We start from the raw sequence: 22,931 nt of genomic DNA, 5'->3' as shown, positions 1-22,931 counted from the left end.
GACAGACAGGGAGAGAGAGAGAGACAGGCAGAGAGAGAGACGGAGAGAGAGAGAGAGAGAGACAGGCATAGAGATGGAGAGAGAGAGAGACAGACAGTGAGAGATGGAGAGAGACGGGCAGAGAGAGAGAGACAGACAGAGAGAGAGATGGAGAGAGAGATAGAGACGAGACAGAGGGAGATGGAGAGAGACAGACAGGGAGAGAGAGAGAGAGAGAGGCAGAGAGAGAGATGGAGAGAGACAGACAGGGAGAGAGAGAGATGGAGAGAGAGACAGGGAGAGAGAGAGAGAGAGAGGCAGAGAGAGAGATGGAGAGAGACAGACAGGGAGAGAGAGAGATGGAGAGAGAGACAGGGAGAGAGACAGGCAGAGAGAGAGAGAGATGGAGAGAGAGACAGGCAGAGAGACAGACAGCAGAGTAGAGGAAGAGTAGAAACCACACACACACACACACACACAGAAACAGAGAAACACTGAAACACCTGCAGTCATTAGCACATAACAATCATTTAAAGGGACAGACCACCCAATTTGAAATGTGTGATGTTACCCCTCCACACACACACACACACACACACACACACACACACACACACACACACACACACACTGCTAGTGGCTCAGACGTACGACAGCATGTTTGGGTCTTTGTAGTGAAACAAAGGAGTGGGGGGAGAAACTCTGAGAAAACAAGGTGATTCTCTGAGATTAAAGAGGGAAATTTACAAGAAAAAACTCACAAATTTATGAGAAAGAAACTTAAATATTCTGAAATGATGACGTCATAATTTTGAGGTGGAAAAATTGAAAAAATACAGAAAAAAGATAGAGATAAAGAAAAAATAGAGCAGAGATAGATTTTTATGTCAGTTTAAAGTTTTTTGTTTTTTTTTTTTTTTCGTTATGGAGGCACATGACTTCACGTTGCTGAATCCGCTTCCTGGCTTCCTGTTTTTTTTTATCATTAATTTTGTGAGTTTTTTTTTTTTTTTTTCTTGTAAATTTATGTCTTTAATCTAATAATTCTCACCAAAAAATTCCTCAGAATATCAGCCCCACCTCGCCCGGCTCTGTAATGTTTCCCCCTCTCTGGTGGCTCGATCATCCATTAACAGGTTCAAACATTTTTGTGCTCTTTTATTGCATTTTATTGCCATATTACACTGAGGATAGGTGGTGTTTCACTTCATCATTTTAGCTGCTCTCTCTCTATGTCTCTTTACCTCTCTCTCTCTCTCTCTCTCTCTCTCTCTCAGCATTTTCGGAGGGCGGAGAAAAGGAAGGAGAAGCGGACGTGTGTGTGTGTGCGCGTGTGCCTGTGTGTGTGTGTGTGTGTGTGTGTGTGTAGTAAAGCGCAGAGCGTTTTCGCGGAAGGGAAACCGGCAGAGCTACACGGTGACAAACCACCGAGGCGGACTGAGCGGCCAGAATAAATAAACAACAACAATAATTAAGAATAATCCCGGCTGTAAACAGGGGTAGGAAGAGGAAATAAAACCCGGAAAAAAACTGAAAGAAGAGAAGAAGAGGAAATAAGAGACATTTACAGCTGCAAGAGAGAGAGAGAGAGAGAGACCTTGGCGTTCACCCGGCAGCGCAGGATGGCTGTGTAATGAGGAGATTGAAGCAGATATGGGATTATTAATCTCTACACTAACACCGCTAATAATCCTATAGCGCTCAGAGTGTGACCGGCCGACCTGCGGACCTGCGGGAGGACACCATGGCCCACGTCGGCAACGGAGCGGCCGCCGAGGAGGAGGTGCGAGTCCCCGGAAAGCCTCTGTGATATTCTCTGTAGTTATTCCTGTGATATTTCACTCCTCAACACATTTTCCACGTGAAATGACCTTTTAGTTGTGTCCGCGGCGCTCAACAGTGAGTTTATTATGGACCGCCTCTCCTGTTGAATCAAATACATAATCCTATAATATTCTTATAATATTCCCAAAAGGACCAACCGCGCGTCTCTAACAGCCAATATTCGCCTCAACCTGAAAAATGTCGCCGTGTTTATTTAGTGAACGGTGATGCAAATCGAGTCTGCGGTGCTAAATCGTGATTTTTCCGGTGACCTGACGTCCTGTTGACTTATCGCATGCTCCTGTCATATTCCTAAAAATGACCCACAGTGTGTCTAACGCCCAAAACTCGCTCTATGCTGGAGATATCGCCATATTTCCATAGAAAAAAAATGATGCTGCAAATTGTGTCCGTGGCGCTCGATAGTGACTTTACAGTGACCTTAACCCCCCCGTTACATCACCACGTCCCCCCCCCGCTCGGCTCCTGAAGCGGCCCATATTGTGTCTGTGGCTCCGTCGCTCTGTATGGAGCCTGTACTAAATGATGGAAACTGTCTGTGGAGCTCAGCGGTGACTTTATGTTGACCTGTATCTCCTGCTGAATCCACACACCACCCCATAATATTCTTATAATATTCCCAGAACAGCCTATAATATGTCTCTAACACTCAAGTTTTCAATCCATGCTGAAAATATCGCCTTGTTCCTGTTGTAAAATGATGCTGCAAATGTAGTCTGTGGTGCGAAGTATTGAGTTTACAGCGTGTTGAATCATTGACACTTATAATATCCCTATGATATTCCTAAAATAACTTGCATTGTGTGTCTATAATAGTTTGTTGTATTAATTCAGTGATCCTAAATAGTGTCCGTGGAGCTCAGTATAGTGACTTCACAGTGACCTTATCCCGACACTGCTCCTATAATATTCCTGAAATGATCCATATTGTGCCTCTGGCGTTAATTCTCACTCTATACTCAGCCCGCTCTCCATAGTGAATTATGTCAGCTGAGCCCGTGGAGCTCAGTAGTGAGTTAATGTTGACCTTACTTCCTGTTGAATCGTTGCATGTTCCTATAATATTCTTACAATATTCCTAAAATGGCATATTGTGTGTCCCTAATACTCAGTATCCAGTTTATGCTTAATGTTTCCTCATATTTCTTTATTTTCTGTGCTGTGTCTGTAGACACACCTATAATATTCCTATAATAGGCCTACTCTAAAATGGCTAATAATTTACACTAAAATTAGTGTAAATTATTAGTATATACACCTATGATGTTAAATTGTGTCTGTGGCATGCAATAGTGAGATTAAGTTGACCCTGTCTCATGTTAAACCAATGCAGATTCCTCTGTTATTCCTATAATATTCTTAAAATGACTCACATTGTGTCTCTGTAGGCTCGACACCCAGTTTATCTTTTGCTTTACATCATATAACGTTGCTAAATTATGTCTGCGGTGCTCAGTGGTGACATTACAGTGACCTTATCTCGGATTGCATCAGCATATTTCCCCATAATATTCCTGAAATGTTCCATATTGTATTTCCAGCACTGTATTTCACTCTATATTTGGCCTATTCTTTTAGGAAATGATGTAAATTGTGTCTCTGACACCAAGTAATGAATTTGCAGTCACATTGTCTCATATTGTATACTAGCAGGTAGGCTACACATTTAATATTCCTAAAATAACCTGCACTGCTTAGTACTCAGTTTATCTTGTGCACTTTTTCTATATATTCCCATGATGCTCCTAAAGTGACCTCTACGTTGTGGCTATTGTGGCATTGTTGTTTGTGTTTTCACCATATACTCCTGTAGTATTCTTTAAATAATGTAAATTGTGGCTGTGGCTGTATTATGGTGTGTCTCTTGTTTTCTATACTGACTTTATTCTGGCTATATCCTGTGTGATGTGACATTATCTCCATTAATACTCCAATAATATTCCCATACTGACCCTAAATGTGTGTGGTACTATCACACTGAGAGTATAGTGCTTTCATTTCATACAGTATAACTCTATACTCCTATGCTTATTCCTAAACTGACCTGTGTTGTGTCTGTGCTGCTCAAAAGTGGCAATTTTCCCTAAAATATCTCTATACTTGTGTATTTTATGGATTTGTGGAGTGAGTTCAGAGTGGCTCAGTGATGCACGCCGGTGTTTTTGTCTTTGCTGCTCTCCTGTTCCTGCTCGTTGTTGCAGTGAAGTTTGTGCAGTTATCTGTGTAAACTGACAATAACAGTGCCGTGTGCCTCTGTGAGCTTCACTGAAGGTGAGGCGAAGCTTCACATAATGGAGACAACACAGGTGATTATCAGGAACCAGTAGCTTGTATTTATCTCTCTGCAGTGTTCAGTCAGCTGCCGGTGAGGTGATACTCTCCATCCCCCCCTCCGTGTGTGTGTGTGTGTGTGTGTGTGGTCTTATGTAAACTATGGCAGCAGTAGATCTGATTTCACCGACCAGCCGGCTTCTGCAATTTCAGAGCGATGAAAACAACACAGGACGCCGGGTTTGAACAGAAAGATCGCTATCAGATTGAAATGCACTGCGTATATATTCCTGTTTTTAAATTAGCAACCAGTGGTAAGGAGGTCAAGGGTCAGAGGTCACAGCACCTTGAATAAATTTGCAGATGTACTCTAGTTCATTGGTAAAATAATACAAGTGGCTGCTATGATCAGGCTAAAAGGGATCATCCACATCCGAGAGCTTAGCCAAGATTATTTATGATGCCAAAAGCCCTGAGAAACCTGTTCAGATATAAAAGCATTTTGTCTGTCCAGCACAACCATAGCATTGAGAAAATTGGTTCTAGGGGTAACTGAGGATGATCCACGGGACCATGATGTGGTTTCAAGGGTCCTTGAGGAGGTTCTAGGGGTTCCTCACAGCATTTCATGAGCTTTACCCAGGGGGTACCTTCTTTTTGATTAATTAGTAAAACAAGAGCATTTCCTATTCAATCTGGCAGATGTTCTTGAACAGGTTCCACAAGTCTCCCAGGGGGATTCAGGTGTCTTGAGGAGGTTCCAAGACTTTGAAACCACATCACAGTCCCTCGGATCATCCTCAAGTGGATCAGCTAAAGTCAAAGGTTCTAGGGGTTCTTCTCAGGGGTTTCCTGGGCTTTACCCCGGGGGTACCTTCATTTTGATAGATTATTAAAGAGAGAACGTTTCCTGGTCAAAGTCATGATCTTCCAAGGGTCCTGAAAGAGGTTCCACAGGTTTTTGAGGGGGGTGTTCAAGGGCACTTAGACTTAAATTGAATAGTTAAGAGAGTGTGTTTCCTATTCACTCTTAAAGATGTTCCTGAAAAGGTTCCACAAGTCTTTCAGCGGGTTCAGGTGTCTTGAGGAGGTTCCATGTCACTTTGATTAGTTGAGGGAGAGTGTTTTCTATTTGCTCTGAGGAGGTTCCAGAGGTTCTTCACAGGATTTCAGCGGCCCTACCCCAAGGGTACCTTCATTTTGGTTGATTAGTAAAGGGAGAGTGTTTCCTCTTAACTGTGATGATTTTCCAGGGATCCTGAAAGAGGTTCAACAGGTTCTAGGTTCTTCTTCAATGGCTTCAAGTATTTCAAGGAATCATTGAAGGGTCTTGTAAAGGTTTTTGATTTGAGGGAGTTCCAGGATTTTCTTTGAGATTCTCAGGGTGCGTGATGTGGTTTTAAGGAATTCCAAGGACTCTTAGCTAATTGAATAGTGTCCCAAGCATGTTTCCTTTTCACCCTGAAGACGTTCTTTCATAGATTTCACAAGTCTTTCAGAGGTTTTGAGGAGTTTCCGAGGCAATTTGATTTTAGTCAATGGTCATGAGGCCATTCAAGAGGTCTCGAAGGGGTTCTGGAGGTCCTGAAGAGGTTCCAGGGGTCGCTGGGGAGGTTCAAATGGCCCTTAGTTGATTAGGGAGGAGATGGTGCTCCTCATGCAGTTTCAGTGTCGAGGCCCTTGTGAGGAGCGACTCCCTGGTCACAGGACTGTTCATGTTCAGGCGGCGACGGTCCTGAGTCACGGCTCAGCAGCTCCTGTCCTCGTCCCAGCACACAGCGGCTCCTCTGTCGGCCTCAACACCGCAGCTCCTGTTCACCTCATCACATTACCGAGGAATTTGGCTTAGTCTGTGTCTCCTAACAGGCTTGTAACGATGATGACTATGAGGCAAGGTGTGTTTCCTATAAAAAATCTGAATACAATGGAGAATCGTCGCCTGGCCTCACCGCTCAGCACCGCTCTAATGAGTAACAGACACGGTCTCAATTACACTGCAGTTACTCATATTAAGATCAAAGTATCTGTGAGAAGAGCCTGGACCTGATCCAGTAGCAGCCTGAAGTCTCAAAGTAAAATCACACCACAGCGTCTACAAGATCCATAGGACATCGCTTTCTCAGGGCCTACATTCTCCTCATGTAAGGCTGCATGTCACACAGCTTCCTTTAGGAGAGGACTTCTCCACTAACAAAGGCTTTCCAGTTGTGTCGTAAATGTGCAACCAGCTGTGTCTGCATCCTGCCTGCTAATCATGTGAACATGTCTAAGCAGCAGCTCAGAAGGCGGAGCTGGCTTCAGGTGACCAGATGTGCCCATTTTTCATGGGACCGTCCCAGGATGTGATGCTTTGTCCCCGCAAATGTCCCTGGATCGCTGCCTCTCCAAGACACGGGACGTCTTGTGATTTGTGGTTTTTTATCTCAAGACCTCAAGAACTGTATCGTGCTTGTAAACAGGGCTGTATCGCTTTAAAGCCTCGTGTTATAGGAAGTGTAGCGTTTTCCTGTTTGTTTGTAACCGGCTGCTGCAAAAGTGGAGCACAGATCCTCAGTTTGACCTCAGACCAGCGTCACATCAGGTGCTTCTGGTTCAGCATTTTATTTCTTTCAAAAACATGCAAAACAAGATGATTCGCAAATGAGCACAATTACTGAAATGTTAAAAATAATAATAATAAAAATATATTTTTAAAAAGTAACTAAACAAATAACTAAATAGCTTACCTTATAATTGCCTAGAAATATTTTAAATTTATTTTATTTAAAAATTATTTTGAAACAACAAAAAAGATGCTGCAAAACAGCAGAAAATCACCTTAAAATTAAAAAAAAAAAAATCTTTTTTTACAAGAAGACTGTATTTGTAATAATTTAAAGTATGTAGTTATGTATCAGATCAGTCAGATGTCAGATTTTTCATGTGCTGAAATGCTTGTGAAAGGCGTCTGAGCTGCATCCAGATGCCTCTCACAAGAGTACAATTTCGGTGAGATATTGTTTATTGTGTTTAGAATTTTTCAGCAAATTGCAAATCTCCCAGGATTAGATCCCAAAAATCTGGTCACCATCATCAAACCTTTAATTTGACAAAAGTGTGCCGGGTTTTATGACCGGTAGAATCTGTTTGTTTGTTAAAAAGCGTGATAACAGCAGTGTTTAATTTGGATTTATTACAGTTTGGATTACAGTTAGTTTTGCATTATATACCTACTAGTATATTGGAGGTCTTAGAAAAATACTAAATTCCTGGTTGAAATTACAAGTTGGATGTTGACGTGAACGCTATTTACAAACTGGAAGTTGGCTCTTGTGGTAGACACTGTATGATGAGTTATGGGTTAGCTGACATGCAAACATTATCTACATTATCTAAAAGCCATTTTAATTGCAGTCAGGCTTGCAGAGTGGAATAATACGTCGTTGTTTCTTGCAGCTGAAAAATGTCAACGTTGTGGCTGCAATAAGCTGCACGTTCTTTCAGGTTAATCTGAATCTTTTCTATTTTGCTAACTGGCTTCCTCTATATTCTATATTATTATTATTATATCTATATTATTTTTGAGTTACTTAAATATGACTAGACGCGGCTCCTTGGGATGTAAGCTCATCATGTGAGGGTCTGTGGTCTGATGTGGACCGAATGTGGGGTCTCTTAGTTTGAAAGTGGTTTTAGAAGTCCTGAACATAGACGGTTGTTGTATGTCTTTTTGACTTTTCAGTATCTTGTTACTGAGAAAAAAATACAAGACAAGAAGCCCACTGTCCCCCTCCAGCAGCCACGTCCTGTTTCCTCTGCAGGGTCAAAGGTCACGTCCACAGCTCTGGTGTCACAGTAGAAGCAGGAGAGCAGACAACATGGTCCCTGTTTTTGTACCGCACAGGTCCTGCGGCGGGTTCTGCGGTTCTTTGTGGAGTTTCCAGCCGTCGCTGACAGGGAACCAGCGGTCGACCCAAGGGTCTCTGAGGAGGGTTCAGGGATGAGGGGGGCGCCGGGGGTCCTTCTAGGGGGTTCCAGGAGTTACCAGGTGTCCGTAAAGGGGTCCCAGACAGGAATTAAGGGGTCCTTGATGAACTTCCAAGGGGGTTTTTAGGGCCTTGAGGGGATTTTCTGTGTGAGTGTGTGTGTATGTGTGTGGTAACAGGACACGCTGTGTTCGTCCTCACTAATTGATTAGAAAGATGTTGTCATAAGAGAAGCCTCTGACACTGACCTCTCTGTAACGTGGTGTGTGTGTGTGTGTGTGGTAATTTGTAAGAGCACACAGTTGCTGGGTGTAGATTTGTTTCCACGGGTCTGTTTTCATGCGTCTGCTGGGTGACGAGCAGCTCTGCTCCTGCTCTCTGTGGTGCCTCTGCTTCTGAGATATAAACATGAAAGAGAAAAAAAATCCACTCCTCCTCTTCCTCCTCTGTCTGTATTCTCTATTCTTCATTCTTCATTTTCTTTTTTGGGTCACAGGACTGTTTTGCTGTGTTTAGTTCAGAGTCACAAGTCAGAAATCTGCAGCTCGTACCTGCGAGACCTTCTGTGCCTGTTCCTCTTATCACAGCTAATGAAAAAACTGAAAATGTAAATTAAAGGGATGATAAACCTCATTAAAATGGGGATTTTCTTATGTAGTAGCTAATGTTCTCCTACAGTTAACAACATGTCAGCTGATGTTCTCCTGTATGATGAAGTAAGAACTGAGCTCATGTTCTGAGTTGATCTCTGCACTTTTACGTGTGAAAGCTACTTTTTAATCCCCAACAAAACCACTGGACTGACTCAGCAGAACTCAGCTGATAGAGAGAACGTGAGATTCTCAGTTTCAGGATGCTGTCGATTTCTACGGCCCATAATGGGAGCATGACAAAGAGTCCTGTGTTCCCAGGGCACTACGTTCCCCAGTTCGGAATGTGTTCTCCTGGGGTCTTATATGGTTCTATGTCAGGGTTAGAGTTAATTAAAAGATTAGAGTTAATGTGTGTTAAATGTATTGACCCTGGGAACACAGATACACTCCCATTTTTTTTACACCCAACGATGACAATACAAGCCGTTTTAATGATAAAAAAACTACATATATTGGGTGTACCCTCCCTTTAAGTGTATTCTGAGGAGTGCAGCACGTTGACAGTAAGGTGGCGTGGCATCTGCAGTATCTGCTGCCGTGCTGATGTGAAGAACCTCAGAAACCCAGCAGAACCTCTTCAGCTCCGGCAGGAAGACTCGTGTTCTTGAGTTTCTCAGCCGTCCGCTTCTCCAGACTCTCAGAGTTTCTTGCAGCATGAAAGTCCTGCAGAACTGACCGGAGATCTTACACAATACATGACCAAAATAGTTATCTGGCCGACAATCAATACCAATTACTGTCATGTCGGCGGCTCATGACGTGCTTCCAAATTACAGTGTGTGTGATCACATCTGCTTAACCCTGTGGACGCTGCGCTGGGTCTGTTGGCTTTATGCTTTTGTTGTGCTTCAATGTGTCTAACTCTTTGAAACCTGAGCAAACCGGCTTGATTTTTCTTAAAAACATGAGGAAAAAATGAGCAATGAGAAACTTCACAAGAAACGACGCAAAAATTAGCATGAAATTTGTAAAAAGTTAAAAAAAAAAAAAAAGAATAAGAAAAAAACATGATATGATCTGACAGTAATCAACCAGAAAATTAAAAAAAAGAAAAGAAAAATTAGCCAAAAATATTTTTACCTGTAACACATATTTTTTTCCTTTATTTATTTTATTATTTTCTTACATTTTTATGATTTATTTTATTTATATTTTAGCGAATTTCCAGCTCATTTTCTTGGAACTTTTTATTAATTTCTTGCAAACTTAACTGCCTTTTTTCCCATGTTTTTGATAGAAATCAAGACGATTTGCCCAGGTTTCAAAGGGTTAAACGCTTTCACAAGCGTGTAAACACAAGAAATGTGAGGTCGCTCTGGATTTGAAAGTTGTTGCTGTTGTCTGGAGATTCACGCAGCGCTAAAGCAGACGGACAAAAACGTCGCAGGAGCTCATGGGAAAATCAGCCACGCAACATTCATTGAGCTGAAGATGTTTTCCTGAGTATGAAACTGGAATTTCTGATGTTCAGTCATCTCTGGAATTCAACATTCTGCCCCGTCTATTGTTAAGGGGCTGTGACCTCTGACCTTTGACCCTCCTTGCTGTCTGTTGCTGATCTAAGAGGTGAAGTTTTGTTTTGAAGTCCTGCTCACAGAATCACAGACGTGACAGAATCGTAAAAGTGGACGTGAAACTTGACCGTCAGTCATTGTGGCTTGTATTTTATGTACTTTTTATTTATTTTACAGCACAAATCTCCTCTTAGATGAATCCCAGGGAAGCATCCACTTTATTGCAGTTCAGGATCATTAAGGTGCAGCTCAGTTTCAGAACATGACTCGACCAAATTTCATGTTTTGAAAACTCAAATTCATTTCTCAGTCATTTCATTTTCCTTCTGATGCTTTTATCTCCTCTTTCTATGTGTCATCACTACACAATTAAACAAAAATAAATTAATCACAGACAACTTTGCCTGTACAACTACTGTATAACTGCACACTGCAATTTATAATGTCCACCATAAGGGTAAAATACAGTCATATTGATATGAACTGGCATCATCTGCAAACTGTGACATTTTTCTTAATTTCAATTTAATTCAATTTGTTGGTAAAAGGATAAAACAGTTTGGCTCCTAAAACCAACAACGTTCATAATTACATTCATGTCGTAAAACAAACTTTCAGACATTTTACACACACACACACACACACACACTTTTATACCACTACAACTTGATCCTTAATGGTTTTTTACTTTGACTTTAGCCAGGCCGCACCTCCAGCCTGCTAAGCTCCGCCCACAAACCACAGTCATAAGAGTGTGCTGTGTCCTGGACTGGCAGGTTAACCAGTATTCTCCTCACACACACACACACACACACACACACACTCACACCAGGAGCTTATGTTTCAGGGTCTAACAATACTCGTGTGTTTCTCTGGTATGTTCTGAATGTTGCTAATAGCAGAGCTCAGTGTGTGAGGGAATGTGAGAGAGAGAGCAAACCTGTGAAAAAACTTTCACAGACAATGTGTGTATGTGTGTGTGTGTGTGCGTGTGTGTCACCCTGCCAGCAGACTCAGATGCAACATTTTCAAGGCCAGAAATAAAAACAACTAGATAACAGCAGAGAGGTTGTAAATAAAGTGTCATATTTAATTTTTGTGGCGTTAGCAGTGTGAGTAGAAGTCGGTTAAATGTTAAAAATTAACATAATTAACTTTATTTAAACCTTTGAAACCAGGCGCCCATTTGAAATTTGTTTAAAAGACACTGAAAGTACGTCGCTACTCAAGAAACAAGTTTTCCTCTTTAAAAAACAAATCAGAAGGAAAGGAGAAACCCTGCAGAGTCTCAGGAGGTTTACAATCCTCTCAGCACCTTGAGGGAAAAATAATTTATGATCAGAGAGGGTCAAAGGTCAAACTGCACCGAGGATGGGAGGGTTTTCTTGGGTTTACGTCATCGTACTGGAAGCCACACTGACTGTTTTCTGCAGCTCTTTATTGCTCCTAATATTCAGATGAAAAAAAAAAAAAAAAACAGGAAATGATAATAGCAACAAGAACAATAATAATGAGTAAAATAAAATGACTAGAAAATTCAACAAGACATTAGAAAATTATTAAAAATCTAGGAAAAACTAAACACAAACCTACAAAACAAATAAATTTAAAAAGAAAAAAAGAAAAACAAACAAAATGATCACAAAATGTAAAAAAGGACAGAAAAAAATAACAAAAAAAAAAAGCTCAGAAAACTATATTTATAATCATTACAACTAAATGTTTGTTTTTTTTTCCATGTTTTTTTTTTCATTTTTTTTCTGGACTTAATATCAGATCATCTCCTTGTTTTTTTTTTTTTTTTTTTTGGTTGCTTAGCTGCCTCTCTCATAGTTCCTCCAGTAACTCAGCTGAATCTGCTCGGGTTCACAGGGTCACACTTTGACTCAGTGTGTGTGTGTGTGTGTGTGTGTGTGAGTCGACCTGTTGGAGCAGCGAGGCGTTCGCTGGACCTGCAGCCACTGATTTACTCCATACAGCTCACAGTGTGTGTGTGTGTGTGTGTGTGGCTGCAGCTGTATGCTATTATGTAAGAAGCCACTGTGCTATTATTAGCCTGCCACTGAGGCCAGAGACAGACTGACAAAGTGTGTGTGTGTGTGTGTGTGTGTATGTGTGTGTGTGTGTGTGTCTGGAGAATGTCTTACCTGTGGCCTTGTTATCACACAGGAGCTGAAACACCTTGAGCAAACAGAGTGACCTGTTTCTGTGCAGATTCAACAGCTGAAACTGCTGACCAGATTTAAAGGGACAGTCCTGAAAAATGTGACATTGCCCCCCCCCTCCTGGCTGTGATGTAGAACAGCAGTGACCTGAGCGCTGGATACATCTTTAAAGAGAACCGCTTTAATCCACTCAAACTGTTAATGAACATTTTTTTACAGCCTGAGATGGTGTGAAAAATATTTAAAAAAAAAAAAAAGCTCTCTGCGTTGTTCCTCGGTTGCTACGGTGGCTGGCAGGGGCCTAAAAGGTTTAACGTGTTCAAAAGAAGAAGCTAGCCGCAACATCGCCTGCTGGATGTCTTTTCTTTCTTGAGAGAAACTCGTTGTTTTTGTCCTAAAACATGCAAAGAAAACAAACGAATGCAAACCAAAGCGATCTACTTCTGTGTCTGCGGCGGCTGCTGCTGCTCTGGGCGGAGGGATACAGGAAGCACAGAGGTTACCGGATCTTCCTGGATGTTGATAACACAGAAAAAAAACAGTTATAAACCGTAATTTGAGCAAAAGTTGCACTGAGAAAGCGACGTGTAAAGTGACGTTTACGTTTTTTTGAGCGGATTAAAGCGGATATTTTTAAAAAATGTTAGCCGGGGGAAGGAGGCTAACGGTTAGCGTCTGCAGCCTCCAGCGCTCAGATCGCACCACTGCTGTCCTACATAACAGCCAGGAGGGGGAAAGGACCTCTATCACATTTTGAAAACAGGGTGAACTGCCCCTTTAAGTTTCTGATTTCGTTAAGAGCGCTGCCTGTAGCCAATCAGCTGTCAGAACTGAAGGACAGCGCCTGTGTTTCACAGCGAACAAACACAAATAACTGATCAACAAACTGAATCATCGTCACAATCATGTAGCTGCAGAACACACACACACACACACACACACTCACACTCACACACACTTGTCAAAGCACTAGGAACTATTTATAATCCATGTTTCCCTGCTTTGCATAATTGATTTTTTTGCTCTAATGATCCTGTTAGTCAGCAGCATCCGCCTGTCAGTCACACTGTGTGAGTGTGTGTGTGTGTGTGTGTGTGTGTGTGTGTGTGCATGTGTGAAACAGCAAATCAGACACTAAGGAAACAGTCCGCACAATATCCTGCACAATAATCTGGATTACAGTTTGGAGTGTAATCCCTTGGCTCCAAACTGCAGCTGATCTCTGGCTTCACAAACCACCAAAGCAAACGCACCCAACAGGGGGGACACGTTACCCACAATGCCGTGTGGCGCCGGCGGGGCTCTCACACACCTGGTGAACACTTGGAGTTTCACCTCAGACGTGTTCGACATGACAACCAACAGATTTACCAGCATAAATTAATAACAACACATTCGGACGTATTTCAGTTAAAACGATGCACGCTGATGGCAATACATGTTTACATCAGTAAATATACATAAATATATTATCAGCTTTAAAAAAAAAAAAAAAAGCATTAAAAAATATTTCATTTCTTTCAAAAATTTGCCACAAATTTGCCTCAAAATTTAAAAAAAAAAAAAAAAAGCCACAAAATTACAGGGAAAAATGTTTTTAAAAAATACCAAATTATTATTATTATAAAATTACAAGAAAATTACTGAAAACAATGAACAGTGTTACCCCCCCCCAAAAAAAGAATAAAAAATAAAAGTGATAAGAAAATAACCAGAAAATTAGAAAAAAACAACAGAAAATGTACAATAATATTAATAATAACTAAAATAGCAGCAACTATTATAATAATAATAACCATATTTGCGATGATACATTTAACACATTAAAGACAAAACGCTCCTCTGTCACTGTGGATTTTAATATTTCTTTTATATCAATGTGTTGATTTTGTTTTATTTGTATTGAAGAGCAGGTCAGCTGTATGAACTTCAAAATAAGAGACACAGAGGTGTTAATGAGACACTTTTAGTTTTTTCAGTTTTATTGTGAAAACCTGCTTTAGAGGACAACAGCTTTCATTTCCATTTAGCTTCTATTTATGTTTCTATTTATGTTCATAATTTTATGATGAAAGAACTTCATAAAATTCTCTCATCTCTGTGTTTCTGTTGTGCAGGACTGCTTTGAAGATGCCTACGACCGGATACCCGTGTAAGTACACACACACACACACACACACACACACACACACACACACACACACACACACACACACACACACACAGACTCAGATCATCTCCTCTGCTCTGCGTCTTCTCTCCTCCTCTGAGTGTTACACAAACTGAGCAGAGATGTGTGGGAGGGTGTGTGATCAGCAACAGAGTGTGTGTGTGTGTGTGTGTGTGTGAAGCCACTTGAAGACAATCTTGCAGCTACAATCTGCGAGCCACTCAGCCTCCACACTCTCTCTCTCTCTCTCTCGTTCTATTTTTAGCCACTTCCTCTGAGACTTGGTGCAAGGCTGCATTTAGCTCAGTGTGTGTGTGTGTGTGTGTGTGTGTGTGCGCTCTCTGCATGTAATACGAAACCCTTGTGCATCATGTCAGGATCCTGAGTACAGCAGAATAAATCTTTCACGTCCCTGCGGGGCGGTGTGTGTTACACATGGAACATGGATACAGGAAATTAAAAAAAGATAAATACAAATAAAAACACACCACAACACAACACAGTGATCCACACACACACACACACACACACACACACACACACACACACACACACACACACAGTCATCAAAGCCCGCAGAGAGAGTGCCTGCTGTGACAGAGACAGGCTGCACTTCAGTGTTTTGTCCACTGGGGGCAGCACACATTAGATTATATTGCAGTCAATGGGGCTAAAGGCTATAAACTGATCAGTCCATTTGATTGCCAATATTGATCAGTAACTGGACTGAAACACATTATAAAACATTTACAGAGCGGAGTGTCTTAGTGTCGCCCCCTGCAGGCCTCTGCCGTCACCACGCCTGGAAAAATATGTTCTCATTTTTATGATAAAGATCAGCTCGCTGCACTCGGCCCCTTTGATAAGCAATCATTTTTATTGTGTGTGTGTGTGTGTGTGTGTACAGCCAGTGTGTGCAGGAGTGCTGTTAATATGTCAAACAATGAAACAATGAAAGTAATCCAATCTCTCTCTCTCTCTCTCTCCCCGTGTGTGTGTGTATGTGTGTGTGTGTGTGTGTGTGCAGGGCATGTCAGATGGACCTGCAGACGGCCATCCAGGAGACTCAGTGTGCTCTCAATCTGGTCCTCAACAACAAGTTCTCTGAAGCCCTGGACCTGCTGAAACCATGGTAACACTGACCGTGTGTGTGTGTGTGTGTGTGTGTGTGTGTGTGTGTGTGGTTAAGTATCACTCTGTAGGTGTTATACAAACTGTATTGTACTACCGCTACTATTAATATGATCACTACTGCAATTCTACTGTTCTTGCTGCTCCTACAATGACTACAGCCAACCAGTAGTATTATTGCTACTACAAATACTACTGCATTACCACGTCAAATACTACTACTTCTTCCACTGCTACTACAACTACTACTGTATTCCTAGTACTACAATTACTACCACTGCTGCTATTATTACTATTGCCAATGGTAACACTTTACAATAAGAGTACAACAATTAACTTTAGGTAATGCCGTAATAAACATGAAGTAACAGGTAATAAACATGAAGTAACAGGTAATAAACATGAAGTAACAGGTCATGAACATGAAGAAACAGGTCATAAACATGAAGAAACAGGTCATAAACATGAAGTAACAGGTCATGAACATGAAGTAACAGGTCATGAACATGAAGTAACAGGTAATAAACATGAAGTAACAGGTCATAAACATGAAGTAACAGGTCATAAACATGAAGTAACAGGTCATGAACATGAAGTAACAGGTCATGAACATGAAGTAACAGGTAATGAACATGAAGAAACAGGTCATAAACATGAAGAAACAGGTCATAAACATGAAGTAACAGGTCATGAACATGAAGTAACAGGTCATGAACATGAAGTAACAGGTAATAAACATGAAGTAACAGGTAATGAACATGAAGTAACAGGTCATAAACATGAAGTAACAGGTCATGAACATGAAGTAACAGGTCATAAACATGAAGTAACAGGTAATAAACATGAAGTAACAGGTAATGAACATGAAGTAACAGGTAATGAACATGAAGTAACAGTCAATAAACATTAAGTAACAGGTAATAAACATTAATTAAACGTTAACTAACTGTTAACTAATGTGTCTAAGAATCCTGTACTAATGCTGTTCATGCTAAGGTATTTATATTTATATTTTATTATTTATATGTTATTTAAGGGTTATTGTGGATATTTTTAACATTAGTAAATGCCATAATAATCATTAACTAACAGTTAATTAACCATTACGGCATTAACTAAAGTTAACTAACGTTAATTGTTGTACTGTAATTGTAAAGTGTTACCGCTAATAATAATACTACTGCTGCAATTACCACTACTACCACTGCTACTATTATTGCTATTACTAATGCTACTAGTACAGCTTCAGTAACTACTACTGCTACTACTACAACCATTACTACTACTACTAGTACTATTATTAGTACTACTACCGCTACTATTACTACTACTATTACTACTGTTACTACTACAATCACTACTATTACTAACACTAGTACTAGTGCTAGTAATAGTACTATTAGTATTAGTGCTAGTAGTACTACTGCCACTACTATTACTACTATCACTAATATCATTACCACTACTGTTACTACTACTATTCCTATGAGACAGCTGTGACAGCATACAGCAACATGTGTGTGTTTGTGTGTGTGTGTGTGTGTGTGTGTGTGTGTGTGCAGGTGGAAGGACAGCATGTATCACGCGCTGGGATACAGCAGCATCCTGGTGATGCAGGCGACCATGACGTTCGAGCACAGAGACATCCAGGCTGCCATGGCAACCATCAAGGACGCCTTGAACACCTGCCAGAGGTGTGTGTGTGTGTGTGTGTGTGTGTGTGTGTGTGTGTGTGTGTGAATACATAGAGGATGTGTACAGACGTCTGTAACTGGACTTCTGTTTTCTGCAGGTTCAGGAAGAGAAACTCGGTGGTCGGCTCTCTGTCCAGTCTGGTCAGCAAACAGGCCAATCTGCAGGAGGGTATGCACTCACACACACACACACACACACACACACACACACACACACACACACACACTACTACTACTATACTACTACTACAGGGTATATGCAAGAATCTTGAAGTTAATTTTAATACCTTTTTAAGACTTTTTCAAGACCTTCTCAATATTTTTTAATACCTCACCGCCACTTCAAGCTGTAACCATTTTTTACATAAGTGACTTAACAGTTTTAGTTTGTGATAAAGACTAAAGACCAGCCTTCTCTTCCGTTTTCGTGGGGCTTCATGTAACATTTCGGTGCGTTCGTAATATGCACTGGGAGCGCCAGAGCATACTTTGTGCTTCTGAATTTCCACCCGCCCGCTCGCTCTGGCGCTCTCAGAGACAATTTACAAACGCACCCACAATAGCCTAGTTTTTTATGTACCTGTTCATCATTGTTTTTTAATAAAAATGAATAAATTCATACACTTTTACGATGTTTTTGGGACTCAAACTCTTGGACAACTAATTCAGAAAAAAAATACTTTCAAAATTTAAGACTTAATAAAGTCGTGATAAGACTTTTTAATACTTTTTAAGGGTCTTAATTTTCCCAAAATTGATTTATCACCTTTTAACACTTCAAGATACCCTGTACTACTACTACTACTACATTACGACTTAACAACTTAATTCTTTTTTTAATGCAGAACTTATTCAGTGCTTTTCATTCTGCTCTGTTTACGTTCTGAGTGACTTTTGTCTGAGCAGCGACCATCACAAACAATTCAGTCTTAATTTTACTGGACCTCAGCGGAGCGTAAAACACCGCCGGTCAGGTGCTAGTCATCAGGGATGCACCTGATTCTGAATCCATATTCGGCAAGTAATAAAAAATGGCTCTCTGCTGTGTCAATTACCCTTCTGAACATTTTTCAGTTCGCCGTTAAATACATGCAGCTTCTTCACAATCTGAGTTGACTTGCGAAGGATAACACTACTTTGTTTTTGACATCCAGGCCTTTATTGTGAAGTAGCGTTAACCGGGAAGCATTTATTTGTGGTTAAAATCCATCAATTACAAAGAATAATAAATTACTTCTTTTCCCCGAATCTGAATCTGGATTATTTTGCCCCAAAACAAATACAAATATGAATACAAATAGTCGTGCCTTCACACAGCCTTAGTATTTATGAATCTGAGTGAACCAAAAGTCATGTGGAGTTCCTCAGGGGTCCATACTCGGGCCTCTTCCATTCAACATCAACATGCTCCTCAGATTATCTCTCAGATTATAGATTATTGTAACGTCTCTTACCATCACTATGCAGATGACACACAGCTCTATGTAACGGTTTCACTCAGCAGATGCATCACAAAAATAAATGAGAGCGTGTGCTAAAACCTGACACCGCTGAACACAGGAAGTGACAACAGGAAGTGGCAACAGGAAGTGACAACAGGAAGTGACTGTGCTGTGTTGTTTTCCAGAGGAGATGCACGCAGAGATCTGCTACGCCGAGTGTCTGCTGCAGAAAGCCACGCTCACTTTCGTTCAGGTCAGAAAAAAAACACAGCACATCAGAGGTGGAGGACCACGTTTTGCACAAACTCACTGTCAAATTGTATTTTAAAAAAAACATAACTGCATGATTTTACCTCTGTGGCTCCGTCCCCCTCACTCCCTTTCTGTGTTTCCTTCCATCAGGATGAGAACATGATCAGTTTCATCAAAGGAGGCATCAAGATTCGGACCAGCTACCAGATCTACAAGTGAGTTCTCAGCTTCAAATGGAAAAACTGAAAACCTTTTGACCCACTTCACCTGCATTCTTTCAAAAAGTTACATTTAAAAGAACAATTAAAGCCAGTATGTTAAGGAAACATAATGAAATATGTTAGTTGTGTTTGATCGTCATAATCATTGTCATGAAAGGTATAGTAGCCTATATGTAATATTAAGACATAAGACATTTGAACGTTTGAATGGTATAAATTGAATTGAAAAAGAATGTGACTGTGTTGTGGCTGGCAGCTATTTTATTTTATTTTAATTTTGTTTATTTTGTTGTTTTAATTTCAGTGCTTTGCAAATTGATTTTTTGGGATAAAGGGGCAGATCAAATAAGATTCTTCTTCTTTCTGCTCCTTTTCATTCAAGATTTGGAAATGTTGTGTTTACAGTGTATTGTTTTTTTTTTTTTTTTTTTTTTTGTTTTATAAATAAATAAATGAATAAAACACAGGAGAAAAAAGGCCGTTAGCAAAGAGCTGTAAGAGAAATGAGCAAAAAATGAGCAGAAAGACGTCACAGCTGGAAATCATCTACAGTAAAATGTGTCTTCCTGTTGTTTTGTTGCTTCAGGATGAGTGGAAGTCAATGAGCCCATTCACCTGCATTCATTTGTGCTCCAATTTAACCCTTTGACTCCTGATCTGAGCAAACTGCAAAATATAAAAAATTATGTTACCCATTTTTTGTTTGTTTGGCTAATTCTCTAGTCTTTTTTTATTTTCTCTTATGGCTGTAATTTCAGGTCATTCCCTTATTCGTTTTTATTTTTTACGTTTATTTTAGTTATTTTCGTTTTTTGATCATGTTCTTGTAACTTTTGACAAGAAAATATCTTCTGTTCCCGTGTTTTTGGAGGACATCAGTCCTCTTTGCTGAGGCCTCAGGTGGTGAAATTTGTCCCTCTGGGTTTCAAAGGGTTAAACTAATCGTATTGATCAGCTGATCAGCTCATCAGGCCTTCAGCCGATCAAACTGCAGAGCCTGCCGTCGCCCCGTGGGGTTTCACGTTTTCAGCCAATGACTGTTGTCTCCCGCTGGAGGGGCGGGGCTCTGATCACGCTGTGTGTCGTCCAATAGGGACTGCCAGAACGTGATGAACGTCGCTCAGGATCTGTCCGGCCACTCTGATTCGTTCAGGCAGTTTGAGGGCGGAGTCAAGCTGGGCATCGGATCCTTCAACCTGGTGAGTCAAAGCTGCACCTGAACGCCTCACACGCCGTCATAACTCACTCTGTCAGATGTTAAGTTGTGTTTTTTTTTTCCTGCATCATCTGTGTTTTGGCAAAAATGAAGTCAAAGCAGGTTTACATGAATGTTGATTTCTCTCTGTCTCTCGGTCAGATGTTGTCTCTCCTCCCTCAGAGGATTTTGAGGTTGTTGGAGTTCATTGGATTCTCAGGAAACAGGGTCAGTACAGCCTCCCCGTCTGTCTCTCTGTCTGCCTGTCTGTCTGTCTCTCTGAGCTCTAAGCTGAGTCGATGTGCAGGTGACGATGTGGCTCACCTGCTGAATCACACGCATCATAATTTTAGAACGAGGACGTCTAAAACCGTGGAGCTTGAGTCTCCCTGGACGCTTTGTGTGATGAGATCGATGCTGTGAAGGATCAGAAGCTTCTTTCAAATCACTTCTTTAAACCCGTTTTCATAAACTCGCCTGTCTGTTGTTATTCTGCTATAGTGTGAAGGGAATAGTGGTTCGTAAAAGCTGTAATGTAATAACAACAACAACATGTTACTGCATACATAATACATACATATAAAAATGGATGCAAAGACAGAGAAACACACACACACACACACACACACGCACACACACACACACACAGGAAACCAATTACAAAACAGCAGTTAAATGTTCTTTTAAGTGTCTTTTGTGCCACAGAACTGAAGAGCAGCTTTTTACCAGATGACTTTTTGATCACTAATTGATTCTTTCCAATGTTTCTCTCTCTCCCTCCCTCTCTCTCTTACTTCCTCTCTCTCTCTCTCCCCCTCTCCCTCTCTCTGCAGGACTTTGGTCTGTCCCAGCTGAGGGAGGGAGCAGCGAGTCAGAGTCTGAGGTCGATCCTCAGCGCTCTGACGCTGCTCTTCTACCACACCTACGTGTCGCTCATACTGGGTAAGCACACACACACACACACACACACACACCTTTGCCTGATGAGTCATCATTAAGGCCAGATCAAACCTGGATGTCAGTTTTAAACACGAGAGGAAAGCGACTCGACGGACACAAACCCCACGAGGCATCAGGGTGAAGAAACACTCTGCAGTTTAACCACATTATATGGAACCGAAAACAGTGAAAAACCAACATCTGTTATTATTATGTTTGAGCCATTTTACATGTGAAAAGGCACCGGCTGATGGAAACAGACAGACAGACAGACAGAATCAGACAGACAGACAGACAGACTCAAACAGACAGACAGACAGAGACAGACAGACAAACTCAGACTGACAGACACACAGACAGACAGACAGACAGGCAGACAGACAGACTCAAACAGACAGACAGACAGACAGACAGACACAGACCAACAGACACACAGACAGACAGACAAACTCAGACTGACAGACACACAGACAGACAGACAGACAGACAGGCAGATTGACTCAAACAGACAGACAGACAGACAGACAGTCACTGAGGGATGTGACTCTTTCCTTCTCTAGTCTCCAGGTGGCTCAGCTGTCATGTCCCCGTGCAGCGCCCCCTGTTGGAAACAGCAAAGTCTCGTGTGTCCCTCTGAGCGGCTCTTACAATGAGCTGCTTTGTTTTGTCAAAATCAAATGGTCAAACTGACCGTCACACGTTTCAGACAGAAACAGAAACAGAAACAGAAACAGAACTGAAATCTGAGGCTGAGGTGCTCCTGACGCCTCCCAGAATGCTTCACTTTGTTCTGTCTGACAGGAACCGGAGAGGGGAACCTGGTGGAGGCCGAGGCTCTGCTGGAGCCGTACCAGCTCAAATACCCCAACGTGAGTGTGAGCACACACACACACACACACACACACACACACACGCACACAGCACCTCAACACAACACCACGCACGGGCTTCACAAGACAGCTCAAACAGCTCTGAGAGAGAGAGAGAGAGAGGGAGAGGGAGAGAGAGAGAGAGAGAGAGAGAGAGAGAGGGAGAGAGAGAGAGAGAGAATACAGATGTATAAAACGTTTTGACTGCCTCTTTCTTTCAGGGCTCCATCATTCTCTTCTACTCTGCTCGCATCGCCACGCTGCGAGGAAACTTCGAGAAGGTCTGTCACTCTCTCTCACACACACACACACACGTACACACACACACACACACACACACACACACACACACACACACACACACACACACAGCTGCCAACACAGCTCCCCTGCACTGAGCCATGAAATCCTAAGAACGTTCAGGACAAAAATAAACCCTGAAATCTTCTGTTCTTCATCTCTTTGTCTCTCCATGTCTGCTTAAAAACACTGTTTTTAATTATGCTACAGGAAAATGATTTTTATTCTTTTTCTTTCTTTCTTTTTTTCTTTTTTTTTTTTTTTTACCATTTTTAGGTCATTTTCTCGTTTCATGTTTCTCCCCATTTTTCTACTTTTTCTGCTTT

At 41.3% G+C, this 22,931-nt stretch overlaps 1 protein-coding gene across 1 annotated transcript in view; it reads left to right on the top strand.

Annotated features, from left to right (window-relative positions):
- The first annotated feature begins 1,306 nt into the window (after positions 1-1,306).
- Positions 1,307-22,931, top strand: part of ttc39b (tetratricopeptide repeat domain 39B) — a 28,977-nt gene continuing 7,352 nt past the window's right edge. The window contains exons 1-12 of the mRNA XM_030076358.1: positions 1,307-1,762; positions 14,510-14,544; positions 15,590-15,694; positions 17,256-17,387; positions 17,486-17,556; positions 19,015-19,082; positions 19,232-19,296; positions 20,396-20,501; positions 20,660-20,725; positions 21,331-21,439; positions 22,238-22,305; positions 22,527-22,586. Coding sequence (XP_029932218.1) covers positions 1,724-1,762; positions 14,510-14,544; positions 15,590-15,694; positions 17,256-17,387; positions 17,486-17,556; positions 19,015-19,082; positions 19,232-19,296; positions 20,396-20,501; positions 20,660-20,725; positions 21,331-21,439; positions 22,238-22,305; positions 22,527-22,586 — 924 coding nt within the window. The 5' untranslated portion in view covers positions 1,307-1,723. The remainder of the gene's footprint in view (positions 1,763-14,509; positions 14,545-15,589; positions 15,695-17,255; positions 17,388-17,485; positions 17,557-19,014; positions 19,083-19,231; positions 19,297-20,395; positions 20,502-20,659; positions 20,726-21,330; positions 21,440-22,237; positions 22,306-22,526; positions 22,587-22,931) is intronic.

Source organism: Myripristis murdjan, chromosome 18, assembly GCF_902150065.1.
Source record: "Myripristis murdjan chromosome 18, fMyrMur1.1, whole genome shotgun sequence".
NCBI classification, from domain to species: Eukaryota; Metazoa; Chordata; class Actinopteri; order Holocentriformes; family Holocentridae; genus Myripristis; species Myripristis murdjan.
The sequence above is the reverse complement of the archived record's forward strand: the minus strand, read 5'-3'. Positions and strand labels throughout refer to the sequence as shown.